The sequence below is a fragment of the Stegodyphus dumicola genome, chromosome 3 (genome assembly GCF_044657685.1).
Source record: "Stegodyphus dumicola isolate Sdum_Otavi_A_Nest chromosome 3, ASM4465768v1".
NCBI lineage: Eukaryota > Metazoa > Arthropoda > Arachnida > Araneae > Eresidae > Stegodyphus > Stegodyphus dumicola.
In genome coordinates, this window is record NC_140770.1 from 16572927 (window position 1) to 16597317 (window position 24391).

The following is a 24391-nucleotide window of genomic DNA, read 5'->3' on the forward strand; positions in this document are numbered from 1 at the left end:
TCATTTTAATTTTAAAATTTATTTAATTTTTTATTTATTTTATTATTCTAGAGGGGCAATATGCCATGAAAGACTATTAATTTTTATTTTGGCATTTTGCATCGATTCACTGTAAATGTCCGAACCCTTTTTCATGCTGTTGCGACCAAATTTTATCGTCCTGTTTTATATTGAAAGAAATTAAATAATGAAGAATCTGCATAAATGTATGTATGTTTCTCACATTGTGATAATACCTAGAGCTACCAATTTTGAATAACTTACGTTTCCATCCGAATATGGGCATCTGGAAGCCAAATTTGAAATTTGTTTTATTATCGATTTCATATTTTGTAATACTTCAATGAATTTTTGATTAACAAAGTAAATGATTTCGAAGCGAGCAATGGCAACACTGTGCGGTGGGGGGGGGACATTTTTATCTCTAGCACGAAAATTCTAAATCTAGAAATTCTAAAGATATGCTCATTTTAAAATTATTTTGCGATATCGCTGTTGAACTGAATTTTATGGTTTGAGTACATAGAACATGATATTTAATAAATAAAGGTAACACACAAAACATTGAAAAAAGTCCCTTTGGACATAATTTAAAATCTGAAACCTTTCATATTTTTGTGATTTTTTATCATTTTTTATTTAATCTATTTTAAAATCTATCTGGGGCAATGACCACACAGACAGTGACTGTCAACCTCTAGGTCAATTGTAAATAACAACCTTTCCAAGTACCATTTAACTTCCGCATAATTTTAATTTAAAACTGTCTAAATTTACTACACTGCTCAATATGAGTGATCCACCGGTAGGCTTATAAGATCTAACTCTCTTTGGCCATATAAACTAATCTAGATCCTACTAATGAACCTGGTGACTTCTCATACAGGCGTGAAATAATACGATCATAGAAGGTTGAAAATAACCCTCTATTATTTTTGACTATGAACAGAAAGGCACATGTGCTTTACAATAATACTGACAACTTGCTGTGGAAATTAAGCATTGTTACACAAATTAATCCAAGTCTAAAAAGAGTAGTGCTGGAGTAGCATTTTAAGTTATGTTTAACTATGTTCACTCAACAACTTACCAGGTGTGATAATTATTCAAATGGTCAAAAAGACATGTCAGCAGCTCCATGTAACAGCAAGATCAGAAACAAAACATACGTTGGCTAGCGAAAACATGCTCTGAATAAACTCCAAGATTCATCCATTTAAATATTCACTTCACATAACTTTACATTAGCATCCTGGCGAGGAAATATGAGGGGAAATTGAGGAGTTCAGGAAAGATAAAAAAAAAAAATTGAATAATTGGTTATTTGAGCTAAGGGAAACCCTACAGGCTGACGGCTGGATTAAGACCTCCAAGAGGTCGTAAGCACTTAAAAGATTTTGGTGCCCGTGTGTTTTTTCATTTCGTCTCTCTTTCACTTACATTCCCTGGTAAAACTGGCAATGTGAAATTTTTTGGTGCCCACTTTCCTGAATACTCTTAAGAACCTTTTATAGTGCCTTCTTTCCTTGATGTCTTAATAAGCGCATGCTTATATTGCTTAATGATTAGTCCAGCCCTGTGATAACTCTAAGTGACTCTCATTCTGTATGTCCTAGTGACTATGACAGTCTTGACAAGCAGCAATTTGTTTTATTTTTAATATGTACCTAAATTTACTGTACTTCCCTTAGTGTTGACTTTAGTTTGACCCCAAGCGATCAACACCCTGAAAATTACTGATGTGCTGTAGTTTTATTTTACTATCTGTCTAAACTTACTGCACTGACCTTGACAGGCATCATGTGCTTTAGTTTTATCTTAAATAGCTATCTAAATTTACTGCTCTGCCCTATAGTAGTAACCTATGGGTTGATGCCCAGGTGACTCTCAACCTAATGTCACCAGTGACCAACAACTATTATAGGCACTAGTGTATTCCAATTTAATTTTGAAATTTCTCTAAATTTACTGCATAGCTTCACATTGGTAAGATCCATTGCCTGATTCCAGTTGACTTTCAGGCTGTATGTCACTAGTACCAACACACAATGGGTGCAAATATTCTTCAGGTTAACTTAAAATGTTACCTTAAGCAATTGCTTTACATCAGTGACTTAATATGGGATTACTATTGATTGACAGCCTATAAGTAACTGAAGATAAATGCTCTTGACTGTCACTTTTAGTTTTAATAATCTACCTAAATCAAATATGCACAAATCATATCCAGCCTGCAGCCCATGCATTGAGCACCCTTGTCCTAAACCAAGTGTGAACTGTTTAAATATTTGTAGCTTCACTGCCATAAGCAGTAAAATATGATTTACAGTATCATTAGTAGTGTTACCTTTTTTACAAAAAATATATTTCAGGGTAACCCTTTCTGCTGTTCTTGTTTATGTGCAACACCCTTCCAAGTAAAATATCATCCAAAACCTAGTTAAAACATAAAAAAAAAATTATAATCTCAGTAAACTGCATTTTAAATCAAAATAAAACAAGGAAATATTGACTTTACCTTATTTAAAAATTTCTGTGTCTTCAGTGAACACAGAATTTCTTAACAGCATCCAAAAACTGTTTAAAATTATCTGAACTAGAATCTGTATACTGACGTCACCACATGAATTCACAAAAGTAAAAGTAAAAAGTATCCTCTGTACTGCCGAACTGTCGGTGGCAATTCTTTTGAAAATCCCTTTTTATTACACCCCACATAACTTCTATAGTGTTGTTATGAGCTCCGGTTTCCAAATCCTTAAATCTGACTGTGTAATTTACTGAGAGGTGAATGAAGCCATTTAAATCTTACACACCAGTCAATCAATCAATCAATTTACACACCAGTCAATCAATCAATCAATGTTTTCCTTCCCGTTTGTTTCAAAGCATACAGAAATTTCAGGTTAATCATACCACCAGCAGGCATTTTACAGTGTAAAGCACAAAATAGGCAATGTGAATCCTAACCAACATCCAACGCGTAAATAATTTTTTCCCCAACAGTCAAAATTACCACAATCATGCATTATAACCGATCACATCATAACAGGGTTTCCATAATATTCAATGTAAAATACTCAGATTACCATAAATGAAACAACAATTCACTGATAATCCAAGGGGTACCCTAAACGTCTTTTTTAAATCCCCATTTTACTACCCCCTTTTTTAAAACAGTGGAGTATTTCTCCATACCTCAAAGTAATGGCATGTAACTGTATACCGAAAAAGAAAGAGAACTCTTTAGTATGAACAAACAAATTCGATGATAGCTAAACATGGACTGAACAAGATAATGATTTCAAAAAGAAATGTTGCAAATTTATATAAATATGTCAAATAAAATAAGTATGTTCAAATCATGAAAGAAATTTAGTAATTAAGGTTGGCATAGTAATATAAGGATAAATATGTATTTTAAAAGATGATGTGAACTATTGATATGCTCTTTTTCTTTGCATTCACAGTTTGTGTATTCTAGTACTTATTTATAAAATATTCTGCATTTATAAATTAAACCATACATAGCTTTTTCTTAAAAAACTGAAATTATAACTCATACTGTTTAATGTGTTATCAGTTAAAGCTTTTTCTCCAGTTTCATAAATTGCTAAACTTTCTGTGCACTTGTAGGTCACTAGGTTCTGTTAAAGGTGAAGACAGCAGATTAAAAGCAAAACTGACCAGTAAACTAGAAAGAGATATGCCAGAAAGCTATGCTGAATGTTATCCAGGGTAAGTGTTTATTTTCAGATCTGTTTCATGTATTTCCAGGCAAAATGCTAAATCATTTCTGCAAATGTTTTGTCATTTTTAAGGATATGTAGGTAACTTCTTTTTAATTTTGTAATTTGATTTTTGTATGTATGAGAGAGAGAAATTTTATTGTGAAAAGCTTAAATTGTGTTACATTCAAAACTCATTCTGATAAAACATTATTTCACATAAAACTAAAGAATTTGATAGAACCAAAACTAAATTTACCCTAGTTTGATGTATTTAAAAAATTAATGAGGCTTTATATAATATGTGTTAGTGAAACATCCAGCTGTAAAATTTCTAATTTTCAATGGTATTAAAAAATTTTTACTCGTAAGTAATATATTTGTATGTGTCTTGCTGTAATCTAATCTGAAAGGCGGCACTGGAGAATAGAAAGCAACACTGTACATGCAGAGTTTATTGACTTTTTAAAAGTGATTTAATTTGTGCAAAAACTGTATTGAAATATTTCACTTATGAAAAGAAAGTGAAAAATTATGTATGTGGATTGTTGAAACTATTTAAAAAAATTAAAGTAAGTAATTATTGAGGAAACATGCTAGATCTTGAAAGCTGAATGAAAGAAAGTTTCTCCATCTCTCTGCTAAAAATAAATAAATAAATATGTAAATAAATTACCTATCACAGAATTATGATTTTTTCATCATGAGAATATAGAAACATAATGCAATGTATAAGCAGATATTTTTAATATTTGTAACGGTATATTCACATTGACATCATGGATGTTACAGGCAAAAAATAATTCACATTAACATTAGCTTTTAGGAATTAAATAAAAGCTGTAGCCAACTGTGCAAAGATAAGCTCATACATTTTTGATTTCATTATAAATGAATTTACTTGGAAGAAACCTAAAACGCTGCCATTTATTTCCAGTTTTACTTTGCTGTCATAAAGCAGTTCTGTATTCTCTATAATAAATAAAATTTCAATACCTTCATCGAGATTTCTCTTGTAATAGTGATGCTGATGAAGGCGGTTTTTGATGTTATGCGGAAAACTATGTGCCATTTATTCTACTGTGATTGTCAAATGCTGAGAAATGACATACCGAATGAAATTAATTAGAAATGTGTGAAAGTTAAAAAGTGGTCATATAAAAATCAAGTTTCAAGGTGGACTTTGATGGTTTTGCTATTGCTTCTTTATCAGCTGTTTATAAGAAGCTGTGCAACAAAGTACAAATTCAGAAAAAGAATATTGAAGAACTGTTTGCATTAAAATTATAGCATAATAATAAAAAAATCGAGTATCTGTTATAAGAAATCTATCAATTGATTTATTGAAATTAAAATATGAGAGGAACAACCACAGAATCAAGTTTTTAAAGAGTAAGGGTTTTTGAATTTGGATTGTTAGCAAAAACAGGAGAACAAACATGGATAGCGTCCAGAAAGTAATCTAATTCCAACCTTTTTCAAGAGGTGTTTTGATTAATTTTGACAACTGAAATGCGGAAAAAAGATTTTTTATCAATATATGGGTAAATCTTCAGTTTATGGCAACTTGGCAAAAATTTTTTGACCAACCATCTGATGCCAACCCATCCCCCCTTTTTTTTCATGTGGCAAAGATTATTATGGAAAATGCCAAATTTTAATTGCATGACTGTTATATGTGAGTAAGCAGATGTGAAAACCATATGATTGTGCTGATGTCCTGATTGATATATCATATTGATTCTATCAATTGTCATGATGTCACATATGTCAAATTGACTCAAACCATTCACTTCATTTGTTATGTAAGCTATGTCTGACTTCCATTCATTGCTTGTTAAATTTGTAGACATGTGTATTTTTATTGAACAGCGATAAATATATTTATCATGTTGCTTTCAAAGAGGCAAATCATTCTTCGAAAATACAAAGTGGCCACGTTAGCTTTCAAAATTTTCAGAAAATCAGGTGTTTTGTTTGTAGTTTGACTTTTCAGCCACTGGTATCAGTTGTAATGATTGCAGATGGCACATACAATCTAATAAATACTTGACCTGTAATAAAGTAAAATCTGCTTTGAAAGCAGTGTCTTAATTTTTTGAATGCATTTTCGAGCGTGTGTGTCATAGTAGCTGAATCAAGCATGTGCATATTGTATGTATATTGAGTAGATGCGGAGATGTACACTTTGTATTTGACCACTATTTTGCTGAATGCTATAGCTGAGCAGTATCCGCTGGCTGTAAAAATGTAAATATTATCCAAATAGATTCCCCTCTCATAAAATTCCATGTTTCTTTTTATTATAATTTATGAACAGAATAATACCTATGGAATGTACAAGCAAAAGTTTTTCGACAATGAATTAGCATTTTTTCATGTTGGTGAAGATAGAAAGTGAGATCTTTTATTCTCATCCTTTCTGGCAGATTGCAATATCCCAGCTGCATATAGCGATGATATGAATTCTTTTGATTAGTGTTATTGGTTCTACCATAACCAAAACAGTATGGGATGACTAAAGCAGCTGCTCTGATTAGGGCATGGTGGTTAAATGCAGGGTGGATTATATAAGAAATAAAATTATGCAAAAAATGAACTGTTTGCATTAATTGCCATTAGTAGTACATATTATATGAATGCACCAATTCAGTACAACAACTGAAAGTTTTGCAGCATTCTATAGATAAATCAAACTGAGTTTAAACCCATTATATTCCCAGACACATTGAATTCATTCCTTGCAGAAAGTGAAATCATTTGCGTGCGGTGTTTATTACCAATATAAATATAGCCACGAAGAGTTGGCTTCTGCAAAACATGCAACAGAACTGAAAAACAGATCGGGATGGGATATTAAAGATGAAGGAAGGTATATTCATTTTTTAATTTTTTTATATCTTTTGAAAAATTGTAAGTAATATTCCTGTTCTTGGTGTACAATTTAGTTTATGCTGTGGAATCCCTCCCTCCAGTCTGAGGAATACATGAGTACTGCAGTCATAATTCAGTAAATGTTACTGATAGCTCTCCTCAAAAGTTGGCTTCTGTAGCATTGTAATAAATACAGGCAAAATATGCAGCATAAGATTATGCCAAGTACCTAAATATTTTGAAGTCTTACATGTTTTTTTCTCCTTTGTGCTTTGAAGTTTTAAAAATTTCAAAATTATAAGATCAGAAGTCTGCTGGGATTAATTTAGGGCTTAGATATAAGTTTCAACTTCATTTAATCGAGCACATTAAATTTTAGGTTACTGCAATCTTTGCATGTTAATAAACCTGGATTACGGTATTACATGCTTGTTTCCCCTGCATGTTTTTTTGAAATTTTAAAAAATTCAAAATTATAGGATCAGAGGTCTGCTGGGATTAATTTCGGGCTTAGATATAAGTTTCAACTTCAATTAATCGTGCACATTAAATCTTAGGTTACTGCAATCCCTGCATGTTAATAAACCTGGATTACAGTATGAGAGTTCATTTTTAAAATCATCTTTGTTTTAGATCTCATTGTTTTCCCCTAAATATTGTGTGATAATAAAGTTAAATATATGTTTTTTTCTCCTTTGTGCTTTGAAGTTTTAAAAATTTCAAAATTATAAGATCAGAAGTCTGCTGGGATTAATTTAGGGCTTAGATATAAGTTTCAACTTCATTTAATCGAGCACATTAAATTTTAGGTTACTGCAATCTTTGCATGTTAATAAACCTGGATTACGGTATTACATGCTTGTTTCCCCTGCATGTTTTTTTGAAATTTTAAAAAATTCAAAATTATAGGATCAGAGGTCTGCTGGGATTAATTTCGGGCTTAGATATAAGTTTCAACTTCAATTAATCGTGCACATTAAATCTTAGGTTACTGCAATAACTGCATGTTAATAAACCTGGATTACAGTATGAGAGTTCATTTTTAAAATCATCTTTGTTTTAGATCTCATTGTTTTCCCCTAAATATTGTGTGATAATAAAGTTAAATATATGTTACCAACTTAAATAGGCCCACCAGCGGGCGAGCGGAAAAGTTGCTGAACACTGGTAGTTTGGTCCAAGGTTCGAATTCCGTGAATGTGCTGGCTGCATGAGTGTTTTCGTGGTTTTCCCCATGTGTAACGTGTATACGAGCTAGGTTCTCTTAAAAAGTCCTCCACAAAGGCATCCCTACCCTTAGGCAGATAGCTCTCAAGGCTTTGCCATAATTATATAACCTAACCAAATTAAATAAATTTGATTAAACTCAAAATGGAGAAAGGAAAAGGGATGTGGATATGAAAACTTGATTAATAAATGGCAAGGTATGGAAGAAATGAAATCAAAAATTATTTTCCTTTCCACCGTCTATTTACTGAATTTTTTTCACAAAAAATGCTATTAAATTAAAAGTAGTGAAATTTACAGGAATAGTTACAATTCTTTTTAACCTAATGAAAAGTAATAGGAATATCTTTTCTGCAGCTATTTTTTTAATATAGAAACTAAATAATTGTTTCTATTTATTGAATGATATTTTTTCCAGCTGCATTAAACCACACATAACTTCCTACTCGTAAAGTACTTGTAATAAATTAATTGAAATAATGCTATTAATTTCTTGAAATGTATCTAAACAATGGGATGATTGATACAGTTAGTTGTGCTTAAATGTTCCAGAAGATCAAAGAATGCATGCAGAGCCATCTTGTCCACACAAAATTTAAATTGAAATAATTATAGTAGTAGAAAATGGTATTAAGTTCAAAATTTTTAATATAGTAAAAATGTAAGTATGGGGGGGGGGCGTTGGTTAACAGCATTTCTGGGACAATATGTAAGGTGCACTTCAGCACTATCGTGCTCATCAGATTTAAAAAAAAAAAAAGAAAGAAAGAAAGAAATCAGTATTAAAGAATACTTTTTATTACTTCTCCTCAACTGATATAGCAGTTAAATTTAAAAAAAAAAAAAATTATTAACAGTACTAAAAGAAGGTTTAGATAGATATAATTTATATGGCCACTGCTACTGATACTAAGCAACTGAACAAAACAAAATTTTTAATTACAGCGTAAATTTGGATCACAAACAAATAAGTCAGTAACAAATTATAACTCTAAAATGCAGTTAAGAAAATGTCTTCGGAAGAAGAGATGTTCCTAGATATTTGGCGTGTGAAATTCATGCAAAAAATTCATGAAACAATAAAGCAGTTGTAAATTGTAGCATAAATATTTGTATAAAACGTAGACAAAAGTAAATCAAAGTGGATAAATTTTTAATGGGATAAAGGCTAGTGATTCTTAAATAGAGGCAAACAGGGGTTAAGAGGAAAGGGTGTAAAAAACAGAAAGCAGCATATATCTAATATTTATACAGAATGGCATTTCCTTTTCAAACAATAACATTTTGAAAATTTGACTTCTTCCCCATTTTCTACTTACACCATCAGCTTTTTAAGCGTAGAGATACACTAAAATTCAATTTAAAGTTTCATATCTTTTATATTTATTATTATGTTAAATATTGTATATATATTAGATTTACTGAATTTTGTTGGTTTTGCATTGCAAACTGGCATACCAGTAACCATTTCAAAGCAACCATTCGGGATCTGGAAATGGATTCATTCTTATGATGAAAATTGTTCCAGTTCATGAATGTTTCAGATGACAAACTATCTTCAGGAATGAGTTAAGTTCATTCTGTATTAAAAAATAGCCAAGAGTGATAGGACATTAAATTCGAGAATTTATCAGAAATGTATAAGTGTTATTTTGTGTATCTGTAAAAAAATAAAGCGAGGCAACAGTACCACATTCGTTCAAAATAAATCTTCGGCATTAGGAAACATATAGCTCTATGTATGCATCATTGGACAGTTCACTACTGAAACTAAGGTGTGATGTCATTGATAGTATTAAATCTGAGTATTACTGTAACTACAGAATGTAAATCTCTCTTTTCAAGTTGTGAATCTCTGTCATATATTTTTCCTAATAATAATAAGCAGATATACTCATATTTATACCAACTTATATATGGAAAGTTGTTTAAAAATTTGCAAGTCCCTGTCTTGATTTAGAATGTTTTTCCCTTGTTATAGTGCTCCTGAAAATGAAGATGCTGTTGCTGATAGTGATGATGAAGTAGATTATTCCAAGATGGACATGGTAATACATTTGCCATAATAGAATGCTTCTTTTTGTATATTTACTTTTTATTCCTATTACTCTACTCGACATTAAAAATGCAACACCAAAAAAAGTGCCCCGAAAATTATGCAAATTTCAGGGTAGATGTACGTCACCAAGTTATGCGAATGACGTGAAATGTGCAGCTCTCCAGCGCACGTTGAAGAAGATATAAGAGAAGAAAACCTGTAGAATGTTTAATTTTCATGCTGTTATTTTTGCTAAGAAACCATCACAGAAAATATGTTCTTGTCTCAGGATGCATGTAGTAGCAGAGAATGCCAGGCTATTGCCATTGGAAGCAGTTTCAGCAGACAGATGATTTTATGAGGAGCATGGTGATCGGGCTGAGAAGGCAAGTTGGTTCATATGGCAAATCTCAGTTGAAACGTGCCTGGACGTGTCTACAGTGCACCGGCTGTGCCAACAATGGTTGGAACAAGGAAATGTGGCAAGTTCGAGGTGTCCCAATGCAGCCAGAGTAACGTCAGCACACATGGATCAATGCATCCTCCGACAAGTGGTGGCGCACTCGCAGACCACCTCTGTCTCCATTCTGCAGCATATTCAAGACACCCTGGATGTTCCCATGTCAACAGAACGGTTTGCCATCGATTGGTGGCTAGTGGCCTGCACTCATGGCATCTGTTAAGAAGACTGTCATTGATCCCACATCATAGACGGCAACGTCTAAAATGGTGCCGGGCTTGAGCGATGTGGATGATGGAATCGCACAGGGTCATGTTCTGAGATGAGTCATGCTTATAGTTTCTCTAGTGATAGTTGCCATATACGAGTGTTTAGATAGGTCCAATCTGGCAGCAATTGTGAAACACCCCACTGCTAAAGAATACAGCATCATGGTTTGGTGCCTAATTGCAGCCTAAATAGAGATGAATTATGTGCTGTGGTCGGTGACATTCCCCTATCTTCAAAAAGTGCCTATTGCCCTTTATCAGCAGGATAATGCCCAACGTGTTTTGCAGGGTGTACAAATGCTTCTCTGGCCACCATTCGCTCCTGATCTCTCATTAATTGAACACATTTGGAATGTGATTGGATGCCATTTTCAGACCGTGCCACTGCTGGATTCAGAAGACAAACTGTGACAAATGGTTGACAGGAAACGGAGAGCCATTTCTCAGAACACTATCCGTAGTCTTATTGACTCTACCTAGACGTGTTGCTTCGTGTATCACCATCCATGGTGGTCCTACACCATACTGAGCCAACACTGTTCTCTGTCTGTATTGTGCATATTATTACAAAATAAAGATCACTTATACTTCTTAGCTCTCTCTCCCTGTTTGCCGAGTTTCATCACTTTGCAAACAGGTGGCCACTCCTTGGTGTTGCATTTGCAATGTCGAGTAGCAAGCTTATTTCTATCCCAATCATCTAATTCTACCCAGTCATAAAATTCTATCCCAGTCATCACACACGTAGAGGTGTTTATTAGTTGCTTTTATTATACAGCTAATGAAAAAATATTGCATGGAAGTATAAAACACTGAAGATGTTCATCATTGATTCTGAATTAAACTAATTATAGTTTTTGTGTAACATAAAAAATATATAATTTTTGAACTATCTTTAGGGTTTTTTGAATTCATTTATATATTTAAAATCAGTACTTTGGATAATGTGATTACATTTATTGACTGTAAATATAAAAAAAAATTGTTTTTGTAAACTGTTTAAGCTGTTTATTAGCTGTAAGTTTTTATGGCTCAGCATCTGTTCACTAAAGTACGAAACTAAAATATTTAATTAGCAAATTTTATTATTTATGATTTTCCACCAGATTTTTGTTTTGTAATTTAAAGGAGTAAACTTTATAGTTAGTAGAGTAATATTTAATTGAAATTTTACATAAATCATTAAAATCATTAATTTATCTAGGGTAACCATTAAGACTTTATTAATGAGAGAACTAAGAAAAGCATTTGTAAATTTCTAATTCCTGTTGAACAGTTTACATTATTTTTTGACAAAGTGTGTGTTTAAGGTTGAATTATTCATGCAACATATTTTTTTTAACGTATGTATAACTTTATAATTTACATGTTCTGCTTCAGAAATGAAAGCTTTTGCATTGCAAAACTTTATTACCAAAAAATGGTATAAAAAGGCTGAACAGTTTTTCAAAATGTTTGATAAATGTAGATTATAAATTTATTGACCTTGTATGGGTGTAGATATTCTACTAATAATAAGTAATAAAAAAGTTATTCAATTTTTACATAAATTAATCATATCCGATTATATTTTATATTAAATCTATAGATATTCTAAAGTAATAGCTCATATAACTCTACCATATCTTTATGTATGAATTTCTTTGAAGATACAAAAATAAATGATAAATATTTTGCAAGCCTTTGTGGAATGATTGGTGCAAATGCTAAAATTTATAGAAATAACTTTTATTGTCACTCAGTTATTATAGTGAATTTTGTATTCAATATTCAAATATTTGCAGGGTAACAAAAAAGGTCCCATTGGTCGGTGGGATTTTGATACTGCTGAAGAATATAGTGAATATATGAGCAGCAAGGAAGCTTTGCCCAAGTAAGAAAAAAATTCTTTAACCTATATTTTGCTGCAATGTATTTTGATAAAGCAAATGCTGTATTATGTATCAATTTATTTTGTTTATTTAATTCATTAGTTATTATTCATTGCTATAGTTATTACAAATTATTCTCTACTGTAATATTTATGCAATATTGGCTCTTCAGTGACTGAAAAAAGAGTGCAGAGCACTGTACTGTATTGTCTGAGTATATCTATATGTATAAGTATGTCTGAGTCTATACTGTATGCCTAAGTCACTATACTGTATGTCTGTAAAAGTATGATTAACAAGTGCTATATACATGAAGTGTTTCATACCTTCTCATTATATAAGCAGTTCTCTTTAAGGCATTTTACTTCAAGTTTTTATTGTTACAAAATGTACAGGTGCAATAAGATGGCTTCCCCATAAAGCACTTTTAGGGTTTCCATAAAATGGCAAGTGAGAGCAGGGTAGCCACATTTTGGCAAGAAATCGCCTGTTTGGTGACAAAATTGGCGATATACCATGGATAGATGGAGAACCTTCTGGAACAAATTCTTACCAGTTTAGCCCAGAATGTTCTCGAATACAAGCCGAAAGCTTATATAAACCCTGCTAGTCCGCAGTCAGTTAGTGTGTGTGCCTCGTCTAGCGAGCTGATAGTCAGTCATTGAGCAGTGCCAAGTTGGTCGTCGAGCGCATCATCGAGTTTTGTCTTAGACTGTGCTGAGTCGAGAGCTATACTCTTGTGTATCGTCGAGTGCATCGCTTGGAGAGTCTCAAGAGTACGTGGAGTTCCGAGAACGACGAAGCAGAGTTGGGAGCTGTACTCGGGTGCTTTGCAGTGAAGCTGTCTCCACCGTTATTGCCTGACAGTGTCGCTGAACGTGCCAGCGTGTTTATAACAGTTCGACGACTGTAAAAGTGATTTTTCCCTATGTGTAATATATATATGAGCCAGTATCTTCAGAAAGAAAGAAAAAAGAATTAGAAAGTGTTCTGTGAAGGTATCCTTTGCCTTAGGCTGATAACCTTTGAGTGCTTTACCATAAACAAATAAATCAAATTGAAATTCATCATCGCAACACTCAAAACAGTTAACATTATGTACATTTTTGATGGACTTTGACATGGCATTGTTTGCGCTTGCTTCACTTTTCAAAAGCTGCTTATTTGATTGGGTTGTTTCCTGTATCAAAAGTGTAGATGTATATTTCATCACCTTAATGCATTTTAAGAAGAATTCTTGAAAAAGCTTCTCTTGTGTTACTTAAATATGTTATTTTGCGTAAAAATTAAAGATTTTTGTAATAACTTGAGAAATCATGTGCTGAAAACTCAAGTGATCTTTTAAAATTGTTGATGGGATTCACATGATATAGGAACTTCTTCGATGACATCTTTACTTAATAAACAATGTTTGCTAAAGCACTAAATCTCTGACTCATTCGACATATTGCTGATTAGTTACAGATAGTAAATGTTCAATTGGAGTGTAATTCATCTTTCTCTTGCTTCCTGTCTGTACCATTCAGAGACATCTGTTTTTGATAAAGTGTTGTTTTCAAAAGCTTTATGCAACACTTGATACATTTTTTGGTAGCAGAAGTTCTATTACAAAAATAAAATTTAATGCGTATTCTTTGCTCAGTTATGTTCTTCATTTGGGGAAATCAGCAAAGCAAAAATTTTTTATTCGTTAAACAGGAAATCCATATGGAAATGATAGAAAAAATTAATGTGGTTTCTTGGCTGATGTCAGTGAAAGTCATAAATGCTGCAAAACTTAGAATAAGCAGTTTTTCCATTTATTTTAAATGAATCATTCCTGATATAAAATACCTATTTGTCTATTTATGTACTTGCTTATTTTCTTTCCTTTTATTTAGTGTGTAAAAAGCAAGTAATAATCATATTACCATAGTTGTCCATAGTTACATAGTCATATTTTTCTGTTCTGTTATGCTGATTATTGTTATTTCATTCATAAAATATTTAAAGTGTTTCTAAATTTTTATTTAAAATAAGTATAAAAATTATTTCAGTAGTTGAATTCATTTGTGTTAATAATTTTTGTAACTGCATTCAGTAAAATACTGTGTTGTCAGTTATTTAAGTTGAGCTGATAGGTAGCACTTGAGTAAACCGCAATCTGCTTTTAAATAAATTAATCATCTATTTGCAGAAAGGATATAAGATTTATTAATCCATGTATTCATCTCAAATTTTAGTAAAAGTTACATATTATATACATTATATTGCAGAGCTGCCTTCCAGTATGGTGTCAAAATGGCTGATGGGCGAAAAACAAGGAGAACTGGCACCGGAAAACGAGATGAAAAGACTAAATTGGACAGAGAGCTTCAAAAAATTAATCAAGTAAATTTTTTAATATTCTTTTCCATTTCTGAGGATCTTAATTATACAAAAGTACCATTGTTGTTATCCTTACACTAAATTTTAGCACTGTACTCTTAAGCCCGGATTTTACAAGACATTATTAATCTTCTTTACAAAAGTAAACTTACTGCTTTATTTTTTACTCTTATTTTATTTTTTTATCAACAAGGAAAATTTAATAAAAATTCCTGCCTGAACTTTGTCTAGAAAGCAGTTTGTTTCTGTTTATGAGAGCTTTATTTTATTGAAAACATAATTGGTATTGCTGCAAAATATCTGGCAAAAAGTTTGTGTTGCAAAATATCTGGCAAAAATTGTCCATAGTTACATAGTCATGTTTTTGTGTTCTATTATGCTGATTATTGTTAGTTCATTCATAAAATACTTAAAGTGTTTCTAAATTTTTATGTAAAATAAGTATAAAAATTATTTCAGTGTTTGAATTCGTTTGTGTTAATAATTTTTGCAACTGCATTCAGTAAAATACTGTGTTGTCAGTTATTTAAGTTGAGCCTTACATTCTTTTTAATGTTCTTTTTCATGATTTCTCAGAATTTTTCTATTCTGTTGAGGGAGGTACTTCATATGCAGTAGAATATTACTTCTATGTTATTAATGGGACCAGAATAAAAGTGTTGAAAAGGGTTTCTGGTAGGATATTTGATGCAGATATTGGCAGAATTAGTGAATGAAACTTTAATTTTTATTCATAATGTTTTGGATACTGCTCGGATTACATATGATATAGTCAGAACTCCTGATTAACCAGGTCTTGGCTAGAAAAGCTTCAGTTAGATTTTTGTAGAACAACAGAGCAAGATTTCTATGGGAAATGCAGAAAAGAGAAGAAAATGAGTGAGGTAATAGGTCTGGAATATCTAAATCAGGGTGCCATCTTAGAGCATGCAATGCATGTTTATAAATTTGAAATTAGAAAAAAGGAAGTATTATTTTTTAACTCACTCTTATGGTAAAATCCTGTTTATTATTTGAAATATACAGCTTTGCATTGTATCATCGATTTTATTTAGAATCAGAAATTTGAAACAAAATAAATTGGTGTTGTTTTCTGATTTTTCATGCTGTATGCTGAGTCTGAAGCTTAATATTGCAGATTAATGAAATAAGGCATTTTATAAGATCAAAGGGAAAAACCTTTCCCTCCCTATCTTCCCACGATGTGAAAGAGCAGCCAAAGTTTTCCCTGTCTCCATGGAGTGTGCTTATTGCTTCATGTGAAAGAGTTTGTCCATTAATGTTAAATTTTGGGCAGTTTATTAATATGTTTTAAGCATTATTCTTATGCATTTATTATTCAAGTTTTATGCTTCAATGTTTAAATTATAGTGTACAATGTTAAGTTTGAAGTTGTTTATTTAAGACCTTTTTTTTTTTTTATTATTATTATTATTATTATTATTATATATATATATATATATATATATATATATTTTAAGAAATTTAAGGCATAACTGAAATTGAAACAAAACAGTTTTTAAAGTCTAATTCAGCCGATATTTAGATTTTGATCATTCTATGAAAAATGAAAATTGTTCAAAAAGAAAGAAACTGGCATGTGCAGCAATGGAGTAATTTATTAGATAAATAAGTGAGACATATTCAAATTACATATTGCAAGAAAACTAGCTAATAATAGAATATGCTGAATAAAAGTTTCTTTAGCTATTGTTAGTTGGTATGTAATAGTTGGTAAGTATGAATTTAATAGTTTCAGGGTGTGATTAGCATCTATATATATATATATATATATATATATATTTTTTTTTTTTTTTTTTTTTTTTTTTTTGCTCTGATCCAGGCGTAAATTCAACCAATGTCTGGTTTGGGTACTTTTTTTTTAAGTAAAATCTTGATTCTAGCCAGAGTGCACTGAAGCTTTAAATGATATATTTGTCTATTGTAGGCACTAATCAGAATTTGGTAAATTCATCCTTAATTCAAACATTTATTATGTCTCTGACAAACAGCTGTAAAGCGATCAATAGGAAACCTTTCTTTAGGATAATTATTAAAATTTCATAACTACTAATTGGTTAATTTTCATAATGTAGTTTGCTTCAAAATTATAAAAAAGCTAATTAGAGGAAGGAAATAAAAAGAGAGGAAAAGTTCCCTTTGTTCACGTAAAATATGTAGTTGCCAATTATCCAGGTTTTTCATCGTAGCTCCAGTTTTTAGCTTTTAGCTTTTTCTAAGGAAACTATTTCCCTTTAATAAATGAAATTTATTGAATTAATGAAACATAAATTGGGCATATTCTGTCTCCATCATCAACACAAGTAATTTTGAGAATAATTTCATGTATTAAGTTTTATATCATCTGAATTGTATTTTTTATACTACATTTTGTTTATGTTTTTCTTATTAAATTTCATTTGTTTATGTTTTTCTTATTAAATTTCATTTGATCTAATTTGTCGCAATCTAATATAAACATTTGTAGAATTTTATATGAAGCTTCAAGCAATATTTAATGCATTAATATTTATATAAAATTTTATTCTACTTCAATATATGATATTTTGTTAAATTTATCCATACAAATGCTGTACATCTTAATTATTAATTTTATTTTCATCATATATAAAGTACTTCGATAAATAAAAGTTCTCTTTCTGTACTCAGGATTTTTTTTGAGTAAAAAAAACATAAGAAAAATAGTCAAATAACATGAAAATTGAAACCTTTTAAGTAAATTCTAGTATATTTTAAATTGGAATCATATTACAAATAGTTTAAGTAGCTTAAATCTTCCATTATCTTTTGATATGGCACCGCCATGCTTCATGAAAACCTTCTGGTTTTTTTCAGATTTCTAAGCTGGCAGCTATGATAAAGTAGTGTGTATACTGATTTTTTATTCACCAACAGCATGTATATGGTGGGGGATGGGCAGAAAGATAAAGGAAGAGGCAGAGTGCAACTCATTTCATTCTGATTTTCCTGCTTTAAAATCACTGATTCAGTGCATAACTACAGATTAAAAGTAGTTAATAAAAATCTTATTATAAAGTTAGGCAATAATAAGCATGTACTGAATTCCTTGGATATATCAATAAGGAATGTGTGTAAAATTATGTGTGAAAAATTGTTATTTTTAGAGAATTATTATTTTTAATAATGTATATAAATGCCTTTTCGTCTCGCGGATTTGACAGTCAGCTGTCATTTTAAATACCTGAAATTAGATCAGTGATTTTACCTGAATTAGATCAGTGATTAACATGTAGAGTTCTAGAAGTGTAATTTATTTTTAATAGTCTTTCCAGAATTGTATAGTGTAAAGATATGGATGTGTTATATTTCATATATCAGCCGTGCAGAATGAGTTTATTTCTTTGCATGTGGTATCATCAAGGTGTGCATTTAAATATTCACATGTTAAGAAAACAATTATGTTAAATTTATTTTCTCTCTCTTAGATTATAGCTCGCAGGAAGGATTTGGATACATTTGGAAGTGGAGTGTAAGTAAAATTTTTATTTATTTTCAAAATGTGTTCTGTTGTTTTTTCATTCATTTCATGAATTATTTTACTTTTATTTCATTTTATAGGGGAACTCCTGAATTTAAAAGATTCTGAGCTGCTTTTTCAGTTTCATATAGTTTTGTTGTTAGATTTTCACATTCTATGTAGAATGCTGATTTATATGGGAATTAGTTAAAAACGTGTAAACATTTTGTATAAAGCACTTATATATTTTATATTAATTTCTTCATAAGCTTCTAAGTATATGTTTTATTGTACATATATTTATGTGACAGAAATATTGTCATGTTACATTTAATTCTATCTGTATTCAGGCCATTTCCATGCAGGTGATGCAAATTCTTCTATTACTTTGTGATTTCTTGCATTTTTTTAAGTTTTTCAAGCAGTTCTGTTAATACCTGTTAAAAGGAAACATTGTATATATTAGAATATGGGACTTATATATTCAATCTCTGTCACATTCTGTATGCATTTTTAACAACTGTAATTTTGTTGTAAATAAACATAATTTGATGTTTAGTTGCAGAGTGTCATTCTTAACATAGTAGAAGCAATTTAAATGTCACATTGCAGTTTCTGTTTTTAAAAAAATAGTGTTAAATAATATTTGGTGGTGTATGAAATATCATACCATTTGTTTTGTTAATTATGTATCTATTTATCATTGAATTACTGCAGAATTAATGCATAGTTAATTTTAATTGTATCGTCAACAAAAATATCTTGGTAAAAAAATAAAGCACCAGCAAAACATCACATGACGATAACATTGCAGACAAACATTTTCAGACTCCCCCCCCCCAGAAATTTGCATACAAGCATAATGATTGAGCACAAGAAGAAATGAGAGCTATTTTAACTTTTATATCTCATATTTTTGAATCAACTGATAAATTTTGATTAAAAAAAATTAAGCATTCAAAAACTAAAAATGAGAAGAAAAATGTTGCTAGTTTTAGTGGTTAATAGAATTTGAAATTTATGTTGTTAACTAATAAAGGTCATTAATTAATTAATCACTTTCCTAAAGTTTTATTGGGGATTTTATCATGAAATGTATAGTCTAAAAAGGATTAGAAAAAGAACTGCATGTAGTTACTTCTATTAAAATTGTTTGATTAATTATCAGGTTTTAAAATTCGCTTAACCACTTTAAGTAGCATTAATTTTCTGCTCTTTTTCAGTTTTTGAGTGCTTGAGTTCCCTTCATCATTTTTCAGCAAAATTTATTAATTTCTTGATTGAAAAATATAGAGGTAAAATTATTCCTACTTGTGCTAACAAATTATTATGTGAATTATATTTAGAACTTTTAAAGTCTGAAAATATCATATCTGCGATTATTTGTAGGTGCTTTATTTGTTTTGCTACAATATTTTTTATAATGTTCCCCCCCCCAATAACGTTTTCTCCTTCCTTTCTTTTTTTGACAATGTTTTTGCCTTGCATTATTTTCTCCACAATGTTTTCTCTCTTAAAAGCATAGTAAGATATAGATAGTAATGCGGCATAGAGTTAAATGTATAACTTGCTCATTATTATTATATGCAATTTATATAATTATATATGCACATTATACATTTAAGCATTGCATTATTCGATTATGTATGTTTGTATTACAAATACTGAACTGTCAAAATTAAATTACTTCAATTTCATTAAATATTTGAACTGCAAAAAGTCAAAAGAGATTTAAATTATGTTAGATACAATAAATAATTAACCCCTTAAATGCCGTGGGAAAACGTACAAGATTCATTTCCCAGTGCCACGGTTTTTCACACAGGCGCGCGTAGTTATGCGATTTATTAGGGGGAAAATAAGAGCAAGTTTTACTTTACTAAAAACTTTTTCACTTTCACAAAAAAAAATAAAATAAAAAAATGAATGCACAAAATTTAATGTTTTCAGTAAAAGTATAATAAAAATGATGTTTTTATAATAAAAAGATCCCTAAAATGGAGTTTCGATCAATTCATTTTTAGACCAGTAAAGTGTAATATCAGGTTTCAGTGTTATTCCTTGTAAAATCAGTATGCCTAAAAAAAAACATATTTCTTCTGAACTGGTTGAATGCCACGATTTTGTTCTTGATGTTTCGTTTGCAAAATGTTGGTTCATATACTCATCTACAAAATGGTTAGTTTCAGTAGCAATATGAAGCACGAGCAGTTCATCAAAAAAAGATAAATGGGTTTGAAACATCCATTATATTTTTCTTTATTCCTGGAAACTACTACAAAAAGTAAACGAAAACAGAGGACACAGAATAAAAAAAAAATGTACGTTTTACTCAAACAACACCAGCCAATACCGCGCAGTCATTACTTTCACCGCTTTAGACACATCCCTCACTCAAATTTCTCCCCATACTTCTCTGAAATAGTATCCTCCTTCGCATACTTTGTCAAGGTCATTGTGGTCTTGCATTTCAAAAGGTCATTGTGGTCTTGCATTTCAAAGCTTTGCAAATAATTTTACAGGTAGCAGCGCAAAGTAAATGATAGTATTTTGGAAGGGCGTATATATGCCCTTGGGGCAGTTAACATATCAGCTGAGCAAAGCATATATATATGCCCGCAGCAGTTAAGGGGTTAAAACAAATACTAGAGACAGCTCTAAGGGAAATCTTATTTCTTACTTTTGGTGGCTTTTTCTTTCGTTTCTCTAAAAACTTAAGAAAAGCTTTAGTGGATGTTGAATTCAGCAATTCAATCTCCTGAAATAAAAATTAACATTGCATTTAATTTATCAGATTGTATGTATGTTGTATATTTATGTATGAAAAGAATAGGCTAAGACATAATTAACCCTGTGAGCACCATGACTGGACGAGATTTTTTTGTCGCTTGTTATATATTAGTTCGTAATTTAAGATATTTTGCTTTCTCACTTTCATTAATAATATAAATGACATCTTGATGAATGTAAGTTTAGGAAAATAGAGAATAAAATAGGTAAATATGCATATTTAGCTAATAAAGGCTCTTTAAATACAGGTCTTCATGGCAGATCCAAAAACCCGGGCTGCTCAGAGGGTTAAATGGTTTATTACAATATGCTTTATTTTGAATTAAGTACTATCCTAAATTCACTTTGAATTTTTAAAAGTAAAATATCTAAAAGCAGATGTTATTCTTTTCCTTGTGAATAAATAATGTTCACTTTCATAGTTGGGGAGGGAGAACTGCATCTTCTAAAAATAAGGAGTTGATGCCATTGCCAAGTTAGAATAAGAAGTGGGGAATGCAGTCAGCTTTTTCTGCTGTCATGTTGACAGACAACAGCCATATTTTATGCTGGCTTCACTGTAGTTGTGTAAACTTATTTCTGAATAATCTGTACTATAATATAATTAACACCTAATTTCTTTATCTATACATTTGAAGTTTAACATCTTTTACTTGTTTTATAATTTTTCTATCTTTCATGAAGCAAGAAAGCAAAAAATCTCACTAGCTATGATGGTTGAATATTTGCCATACAGTCTAAACTATATTTATCTGATTTAGGCTATTTCATGTAGTTTGTATTTCAGAAAAGCTGAGCTGTAAGGGCAGAATAATCTTTCATAATTATAATTTTTTGCTATATATATGTATTTAATAGTCACAAACTTCTTTCAAGGCAGTATTATTCAAAAGAACTTTTTTCAATTGCTATTGAATTCCATTAAAGCCATTAGCCAACTGATCAAGATCATTAGAGAGTTGTAGTTTGTTTGTCCCAGGTCCAGTTCCCAATGAATAGGCTGGTTTTTTTATGATTACTCCATAGTAACATTTAACATGAATGTAAGCCAGTTTCCCATAGAATGCTTAAGGAGATACCCCATCTAAGGCATCCTTGGAAGTTGTGCCAAAATCAGTTGATCAAACTCATCAGCAGAGTGTTAAGGTAACATAGTGATTGCTGCAGCCATCATGCATATGTCCCTTCTTACCCCTCCTCCCCAAAAAAATTCTCTTCTCTTTTCTCTCTAAAACGGTGTTTGAGACACCAGGGTGCCCGAGCCAAGGCAACCCCTTGTAGAACAGTTTGGTCATTTCAAAAGGTAGTATAGAAAAAGATAAATCGAATAGTGTTTTTTTTTTAAATAATTTTGTTAAGGTCAGATAGGAATACTTGTTAACATATTAATAACAATGGAATTGCTGTCTAAATTATTACGAGCAGAAAAGTCGAGGAACTGGTGACTTTGACAAGAATGAGGTAGTGCAAACATAGGCAAATTGATTCCATTAGCCCTCTCGTTGTGCATCCCGCGATTTCCACGGGCAACATAGAAGTAGCAAAATTTGCGCAACCCGCGATTTCCGCGGGGATGAATTTTTGCCGTGTATTTAACTGTGCAACCCGCTCTTTCCCCGTTCAAGGTTTCCTTTCGGCTTTTTCGTGATGTTTAATTGTTTTTTTAGACGTGGGCTAACAGATGCAGTTAGTTGTCCACATTTCTGCCAAATATACAAGAATACATAATGTAGCATTTTGCGCACGCTTTTCAGAGCTCAAAGATGTCTGGCAGGAAATGTTTCGTGAGTGATATAACCTATATTCCTGACGATATTTCCGATACTGAAAGTAGTTTTGACTCTGATTTCAAGTATATTGAAGAGTGTTATAGCGAAACTGATGAGAATTTCTAGGATTCCTCGACAGATAGTGATGAATCTGAAAATTCAGTTTCTATTGAAAACATTCGACATTGGTGCAAAATATTACATTATGCAAATATTTTCATTACTATATATGTTTTACCTTTGTATTTTATAAAATAAATCAGAATTTAACCAATATTAATTTTCAGAATTTTCCTTATGTATCATTATTCTGACAATCTTTTTCTATGATCTAATTTTATATTGGAAAAAAAACTCTTTTCCAAAAACTTTTTGTATATTTTAACTCTAAAATATACAAAAATATATGTAGATTTGAAATATGTAATAAAAAATATGCAATTTTTGAACCTATTTTGATGATAATAAAAAAAACACAGTGAGAAGTTAAGAATTATCAAATACTAAGACATGAACTTGGAATAATTATATACATATACCTATAAAATACACAAAAGTGAGAATGCAGACAGAAAATTCGAAGTATAGCAGATAAGAGGAATGAAAATAAATACGTAAATAAATATATTGGGTCAAATTATTAGAGTTGCATATTACATGATCCATACATTTAGTTGAGCCATAGGTCTATCCATATTTTCCAAACTGTTATAGTCGTAATAACAGATTTTAATACTGAGATTGTCAATATTTTGCTGCCTTTCATGAAATTTTTATAATAATGAGTGCGCTCAATGCCTAACTCTTCATGTATTCTATTATTCCTTACATACCATTCAGCATTTACAATTTGTCATAGAACAGTATTTTGGCAGACTTGCAATCTTTTCCTATTAGTTTTCTTGGTATATGCTCAAACTGGACTTGCAAAACACAAAATTGGGTGCAGAATGGACTTGTAAATGAGTAACTTGTTGTCAACAGATAATATACTGTTTCGAGCAATTAAAGGGTATAGTTTGGCTTTACGAACTCGAAACTTCTGGATAATAGATGTAATGTGTGGGAACCATGTAAGTGACTTATTGAGGATCACCCCACGATAAGGGACTTGCTTGGCCCAGGAAATATCAGTGCTATAGAACTTCAGGTTTTTCTTTTTAAAAAAAATGCTGTATGCGTCCATGTAATGTCCACACACTTTTTTATCAAAATTTGAGATAAAAAGGAGGTATGTGGGCATTGCATGCACTTTTCAGGACATACAATAGAAAAATTTACTGGTAATTGTTGTTTACATACTACACATTCTTAAATTCTTACCTTTACCAGTGCCTGTCACCAACACCAGAATAGAAAATAGAAAAGAAGATCGAGACAAAATTGTTGGAAATATTGGTAATGCCAGTATATTTTCATTAATACCAGACTCGCACTGTATGCTCTACATTCATAGTGTACTTGTCTCATTTAACTTACTTGCATCACTACACCATTCT

General features: G+C 31.1%; 2 protein-coding genes across 3 annotated transcripts in view; one reads left to right on the forward strand and one right to left on the reverse strand.

The window, feature by feature from the left end:
- beag (IC cytokine homolog beag) overlaps positions 1-18891 on the forward strand; it is a 56491-nt gene extending 37600 nt beyond the window's left edge. The window contains exons 15-20 of the mRNA XM_035365083.2: positions 3637-3738; positions 9811-9877; positions 12381-12469; positions 14723-14837; positions 18302-18345; positions 18435-18891. Of these exons, the coding sequence (XP_035220974.1) occupies positions 3637-3738; positions 9811-9877; positions 12381-12469; positions 14723-14837; positions 18302-18345; positions 18435-18462 (445 nt within the window). The 3' untranslated portion in view covers positions 18463-18891. The remainder of the gene's footprint in view (positions 1-3636; positions 3739-9810; positions 9878-12380; positions 12470-14722; positions 14838-18301; positions 18346-18434) is intronic.
- The window catches only part of LOC118193927 (uncharacterized), a 53946-nt gene continuing 48145 nt past the window's right edge, over positions 18591-24391 (reverse strand). For both annotated transcript variants that reach the window (XM_035365096.2, XM_035365089.2), the window contains 2 exons: positions 21014-21091; positions 18591-18770 (listed from right to left, as the gene is read on the reverse strand). In XM_035365096.2, the coding sequence (XP_035220987.1) occupies positions 18717-18770; positions 21014-21091 (132 nt within the window). In that variant the 3' untranslated portion in view covers positions 18591-18716. The remainder of the gene's footprint in view (positions 18771-21013; positions 21092-24391) is intronic.